Genomic DNA, 7,156 nt, shown 5'->3' on the forward strand with positions numbered 1-7,156 from the left:
CTCGAGCCCCGCTTCAGGTGTTTATGGTCCGTTATGGTCCCTTTTGAAGGGCTTAAAAAAAATCTAAATAATCATCCTGGATGCTGGAGTTGTCCATGTTCACAGGGCTTAAAGAAAACACGAGTAGAAACAGACCCATAAATCAGTTCTAACGTAACCAACGAGCACTGTCTGAACTTCAGAATATAAATGTCATGTTTTCATATATTTCTGAGTGAATATTGTGTTTGTGAACACTTTAAATCTTGTTATATAACTATATATGGCACTATATTATATATATATATATAATAACTATATTATATATATATTTCATGATCTTTAAAACCTTGAAATGGCGTAGGCAAATAAATTGTGCCTATATATGAATTTCTTTATAAAACTTAAGTTTTAATTAAAATGGATAAGTTTGAAACCGTATTATACTACAATATGGAAAATGGAGAATAGGTATGTGTCCAAACCTTTTGATCGTATATCTATTCTTTACGGTATACATACAAATACCAATCAAAGTTTTTTTTAAATGTTTTTGAAAGAAGCGTCTCCAAAGCTGCATGCATTTGATCAAAAATATGGTAAAAAATTGTGAAATTAAAATAAATGTTTTCTATGTGAATATATTGTCAAATGTAATTTATTCCTGTGATGCAAAGCTGAATTTTCAGCATCATTACTCCAGTCTTCAGTGTCACATGAGCCTCAGAAATTATGCAGATTTTCTGCTCAAGAAACACTTCTGATTACCAATGTTGAATTTTATTATTTTTTTTTTGCTTTCATGATCCTATGATGAATCGAAAGCATTTATTTGAAATAGAAATCCTTTGTAACATTATAAATATCTTTACTGTCACTTTTGATCAGTTTAGTTTAATGCATCCTTTCTGAATAGAAGTATTAATTTCTTAAACGTTTTGCATGGACAGTAGTGTGTATATGTGTGTGTGTATATATATATAGGGCTGGAATCATCTTCAGATCGAATCCCTTCATCTGAAGTGTGTTTTCTAGGGTTGTTGCATATGAACATCCTAAACATTCGACTCTATAAAAGATCTCTTTGGTCTCATTGCCGCTACATGAATGGTGGGGTTTTCTTGAGTTAAGCTGGGCTGTTTGTTCATGCTGTCTGTGAATGAATGTGCCATGGCCAGAACCGGTTTGCTTTCCTTATGGCAGAACTCTTTAGCATGCAGACTCCCATTGTGCAGGCCGCCCATGGCGGGACACTTGAGCGGCTCGTAATAAGTTCCGGACGGTTTTCCGTACGCAATCTCACCCGTCAGACCCGCAGAAACGACGAGTCCTTCAGTGGAGTGACTCTGCCAACCTCGAGACACCACTGGCTGCTGCTGCTGCTGTTGAAATCGAGCCGTTTTGTCAATGATTCCCATGAACGGACGGGGTTTGTACTCCACAGAGCCGGTCTGGCTGATCTTAGGTTTGTCCGATGCGGTTTTGGTGCGCACGTCTGGGCCTTGCGCTTTCCCGCTGTCTGATAAACTGCTGCTGGATGCCAGGCTGCTGGTGGAGCTGGAAACCCTCATGCTGGCGTCCTTTCGCAGCTCTCGACTTTGAGCTCCAGAAGTCGCAGAAAGAACCGTCCCTTCTAGAGTTTTAGACGAGTGCATTTGGACGTCTGCATCGTCGTTTGTGGGCAGTAACGGGCTGATATCAATGCCTGGTCCAGCCTTTAGGACACTGGATATGTGCCGGCTGGGAATCGGGCTGGACGGAGCATATTGCGACTGGCTCTTTGTGTTGGTCGGCCGTATGGATCCTGCCTGTAAGGAGCCGAGATGCTGGTTGGTTTTGACGATCTGCGCCTGTTTGCTGGGCTGCAGGACGAGGCTCTTCTGGTGCTGATGTCGGAGGCTTTGCCTGTGAGGGGGTGAAACTGAGCGGCCGTTTGAAGTCCGGTTTAGCGAGTAGATGTTTTGAGACCAGGCCTCAGAGTCGTCGTCCTCCTCCTCCTCCTCTTCCTCCTCGTCATCATCGCCGCGCTCTGGACCGGCGTGCTCCAGGTCGGCCGGCAGGTTGCTCAGGCTCTGCTGTTTGCTCTGGCTGCGCTGCATCTGTTTGCACTCGTCCTCCACGCGTGCCAGCAGACGGCAGATCTCGCGGTTGTTGGGGCAGAGCTTCGTGGCCTCATGCAGGTCAGCTAATGCTGCAGTGAACTGTCTGTGAGCAGAGCGTTCAGATAGAGATGGAGAGAAAATAGGAAGAATAATTGAGGCTGGAAACGCAAACAAGTGACAGGAAAATTAACCAATCATTCAAACTAATGACAATAATTACATTTTTAAATTATTTTATTTGTTATAGAAAAACAAGTTATGCTCAAAGTCCAGAGCCTCGATCATAACATTATAACAGGCACCTTCCGAGTAGAGACCTGCACTATCACGTGACCCAACGCAGCAGAGTGTGGTGCGGGACAACAGTTGATGGGCGAGTGCGGGCGGGTAGAGACTCGTGTGTGCAGGATGCGGGAGAATAAGGGTGTACTCACACTAGACAATCTTAACTGTGCCCGACCGCGTTTGACCCCCAAAGCCCGGTTCATTTGACTAGTGTGATCGCTCCGTGCTGCGCTCGGTTTGTTTAGCCGTCCCTGGCTCGGTTGGAAGAGGTGGGCCAGAGCGCGGTTCAGTTATATATAGATCAGTGAGTGTGAGCGCTAACCGCGCCGGAGCGCGTAACTTATGATGTGTGCAGCATGATTGCGTGAACATTTCTGAGTGGCAAAAGTGATAGATCTGTAAAGCGCAATATTGTGAGAGGGCCGTGCGTTACTGCGTCCCAAACGACTCAAAATAATGAACCACAAAGTTAACAAAACGATGCACTCCACTTTGCTGAGCTAGAGCGCTTCTCTGCTGTCTTCACGTGCTGTCGGAAACTTCCTATTTCCCACTTATGAAGTCGTGAGCGCTTCATGTGAGCGCTGCTGCAGTCTTAGGCCCACCCCAAATGCTCTCATTGGTTGAGACGCGTGATGACACCCATCCCAAGCCAGTACTGATCAACATCTCACCCCTCCTGTGACCCATGGTTTGTCTGTAACTGCGTTAATGTGCGATAGAATAATTGTTGGCGTTAATCAATTAGTGTAATAACGCGTTAACTTGCCCAGCCCTAATATATATATAAAATTATAAATAGAATTCATTCATATCACTTGTTTAATTACATTTAAACATTACATTTCTCAGTTATAATTGTAACATATTAATCAACATTCACTCCACTATTTTAAATAGGTGATTCATATTTCTAAAAATAATTTTAAATTTTTTTTACAGATTACAAATTTTAATTATAATTAACATTTAGCATTGTAAGGAAAACTATATATTTCAGTTTGCTATTTGCTTTTGCTCACTAGGTTCGGAGCAGATGAAATCGAGTGCAGCATCTGAAGATGCATCATGGTCTCACCTGCTGCTGCGTTTGGCTCTGGCTCTCGCGTAGTACGCCTCGTACGATTTGGGTTTGAGCTCCAAAGCCTTGGTTGCGAACTCCTCTGCCATGCCAAAGTCCTGTCAGAGGGAGTGAGGTGAACATCAGGTACCACAACTCAGAACAACCAAACTAAGAGAAGCAATCATCCACTCAGCCTGAGTTGCAGAATTTAGATTCCCACCGCAGCACGGCTGAATAGCTGTAAATTGGTCCAAATAATAGGTGATTTAATTAATGAACTCTTCAGCTGTTGTTCATTGTGTCATCAATCAGAGGTGCAGACTGGAAATTGGCTCTGTATTGTGTCGGGAGACCTTTTGGAGTCGGGCTATTACTTCTGAAAAGACCTTCAAATCAATTCAGGCCCTCGGAGTAATTTGCATCTTTCTCATCTTGCCGTGTGTCTGACATCTTGAGCAGCGAAAAACCACAATCTGATTGATCCAGACCAACAGAACCAGCACACCTCGGCACAAACTCTTAGCATGAAGCGTAATAATAATTAATAATTATTTTTCAAAAATTTCTAGAGTTGTTGATCATTTATATTAGGGATCAAATAACTAATCCCAAAAAGCACATGGGAAGAGTAAATTTTTGTAAAATATATTTTATTAATAAATTTACATAGGAAATTATATTGTATATTAAATATTGGTATTTTCCTCTTTTTATACATTTCCAGGCAGCAATGATATTATTTTTGACTAAACCTAAAATTATTAAACATAGTTTATATTAAGTGACATAAAATATAAATACTAGGGATGCTCCGATCGATCATCCGGAGATCGGTATCGGCCGATAATCACATTTTATGACTCGATCGGTACTCACTACACTTGACCGAACTCACGAACCGATCGCAATTTGATGACGTCAACGCGTGACGACGTACATGATGCATGGGGACATAAATGATTTGGTGCCGCAGTCATGACATCGCCGGTGTGAAAATGCTATGACGTTTCGAGAAACAATGAAAAATTCGCTATTTGTCGTGTATGTTTTGCATGATGATATGATGAATGGATGGTTCATTTTTAACAGCAGATTCAGTGACGTTAGAGCTGATCTGCGCCTCACTGCACACGTCTGCGGCGCGTTACGGCTCCACGGGAACCGGAGCTGATCGCGGCCGCTCTAGTCAGTGCTTGTTCTTATACCAGCCAGCCGCGGCACGTTTCTTTAGCGGCTCTCCGCCTGCTTGGCTAAAAATAGTCTTTTGTGAGTTGTCACAGCGTGGAGGACGGAACAAAACCTCACAGCGCCCGTGAATATAGGAAAAGGAAAATATGTTTGCTGCGTAAATCACACAGACTTACTGGAAATGTAAAGTCATTCTCTGCCAGCAGGAGGTGCTTTAAAGCGGGAGAAACAGAGGTTTCCCCAGTAACAGCTGTACACAAAGCAGCGCTGAGCTCACAAGCGCTGCTTTATTAGGCATATAACATGCGAGATGAAATGAAAATGACATCGAAAATTTTCTAAAGATAATCTTCCCTTTAACTGCGTTTGTAGCCGGCGCCAGACTGATTAACAAACACTGACCGGAAGTTAACTTCGGGCCAGGTGCGTGCGCCCGATGAAACTGTCTGTATAAAGCTTGAAGCATCAGAATCAGCATCGGTATCAGCCGATCACCATGACAAGAAATCGGTACTCCATATCGGCTGCAAAAATCCTGATCGGAGCATCCCTAATAAATACTAGATAATATATATTAGGGCTGTGCAAAAAATCGAATGTGATTTTCATGCGCATCTCGTCAGTAAAGTCGGTTCTGTGATTAGTAGTAAATCTCCAGCACGTGCTTTCAGATGGAGCGGCATTTACTACACAGAGCCGTAGTTCACTGACAAGCTACACAAAATCACGTTCAAAATCTCAGGCGATTCATTGCCAATTATGAACGCGATTTTGCGTAGCTTGTCAGTGAACTACGGCTCTGTGTAGTAAATGCCGCTTTAAATGTCGATTTAATTAGGGATCGATTAACTGTTAGTGTCAATATCACAAAAAACATATTGGCAAAAGTCCAAATAACAAATGCAATTAAATTTTATAAATACATTTTTAATTTGTAAATAAAATTCTGGAATTTCAGTTTTGTTTTTGACTAAAACTATTAAAACAATTTTAATCACTTTAAATAAATGTGAAATAAAATATAAATATTATATGAACAAACGTAAACTTAAAAACGTAAAAACAAATTAGAAATGCTGTCTTGGCAACTAACTGAAAAAAATATAATACAAAAAAAAAAAAAAATAAATCTAAAACTGAAATAAAACTAAAACTAAATAGAAATACTAAAAATAACAACAAAAACCTAATAAAATTTTTACTAAAAAATTTCTACAAATTAAGCTAAAAAATAAAAATGCTAAATAAAAGTAAAATTTTTATATTTCTAATTTAAAATATTAATAAATACTATAATAGTATATAAATAATACTAAAATAACACTGCCTTGAATTTGAAAACTTTACCATGTGGGTTGTAAAATATTTTCTGATGACTGATGTTTGAAAACCTTGATGTCAGCATTAATAGCTGAATTAAAAATCTGAATGTTATTTATGTCTAGCTCCTGTTGAATTCATATGAAAATGTGTCTACAGAAACCAGCAGACTGCACAAAAGAGACATAAGTGAATGAGAGCAGGTGTCTGGTGAGGCATTTGTAATGATCTCTGGTGTCTTACGTTGGTTTTCCGGCGACAGCGGGAGAGATTGAGGTACAAAGACACACGCAGCTCCTTAAAGGCCTTGAGTTCATCACCGAATCCCTCTCTGGGAAACTTCCTCAATGCGTACTGATACCGCTGAGCCGCTTCCTTCATCTTCCCCCTCTGAGAGAGAGAGAAACGCAGCTCATCAATCACAGATCATCCTGACACACATCGTCTGCTCTGATAACAATCACTCAATATGTCATTATTTTCAATCCCGTTTCTCCTGGATTAAAGCTCAGCACTTTGATAAGGCGTGTGGAGATAATCGTTCTCATTTTTATTTTAATAAGCGTTCAGACATTAATATCACACATCAAAACTCATCTCTGGAATACTTGATTATTATTAGTCAGTCTCAACATTGAGTTCTGAAATTATGCTAAACTTTTCTCTCATTCCATACACCCTATATATATATATATATTTATACAACAGTTCGTTTTGGTTCTCAAATCTGATTGGTTGAGAACCATGAGATATTGTACTGGTGTCGCCACAGGAACGCCCTTTCACCGCTTGTATCACTCCGCTTCCAGAATTTCTCACAGCGAGTGTCATGGCGGACACCCAAATCCACTAAAATGTATAAATAATATTGTTTTTGTGTCACGGAATATAGTTGTAAAAGTTTTTTAGGCGAGAATGTACTTGTTTAGACTTAAAATATACGGTTTGTTAGTAAAGATAACGTCTATTTGAAAATTTGCTTCGACGTTTCCAGAGACGTGAGCTCCAGGGCGTCCGGGGCCGTTCAGGGAAAATCTCATCACGTTATATTTTATGTAACTTTAATGATGTATATTAGAGCATGGCTTTTATGATGGCTGTTGTTGTTGTTTATTATTCAATAAAGAATATTTTATATACATAGTAGTATTTAGTATTAGGAAACAGTGTGTGTGTTCGTGATGGTGATTTTTGTGACATTGTTCCGCCATTAGATGGC

At 40.3% G+C, this 7,156-nt stretch overlaps 1 protein-coding gene across 1 annotated transcript in view; it reads right to left on the reverse strand.

Moving 5' to 3' along the window:
• Nucleotides 1-925: 925 nt before the first annotated feature.
• The window catches only part of tanc1b (tetratricopeptide repeat, ankyrin repeat and coiled-coil containing 1b), a 118,232-nt gene continuing 112,001 nt past the window's right edge, over nucleotides 926-7,156 (reverse strand). The window contains exons 24-26 of the mRNA XM_016531165.1: nucleotides 6,181-6,327; nucleotides 3,445-3,545; nucleotides 926-2,184 (exon numbers count right to left, since the gene is read on the reverse strand). Coding sequence (XP_016386651.1) covers nucleotides 1,035-2,184; nucleotides 3,445-3,545; nucleotides 6,181-6,327 — 1,398 coding nt within the window. The 3' untranslated portion in view covers nucleotides 926-1,034. The remainder of the gene's footprint in view (nucleotides 2,185-3,444; nucleotides 3,546-6,180; nucleotides 6,328-7,156) is intronic.

The sequence above is a fragment of the Sinocyclocheilus rhinocerous genome, unplaced genomic scaffold (genome assembly GCF_001515625.1).
Source record: "Sinocyclocheilus rhinocerous isolate Xijiao unplaced genomic scaffold, SAMN03320098_v1.1 scaffold1806, whole genome shotgun sequence".
Lineage (NCBI taxonomy): Eukaryota > Metazoa > Chordata > Actinopteri > Cypriniformes > Cyprinidae > Sinocyclocheilus > Sinocyclocheilus rhinocerous.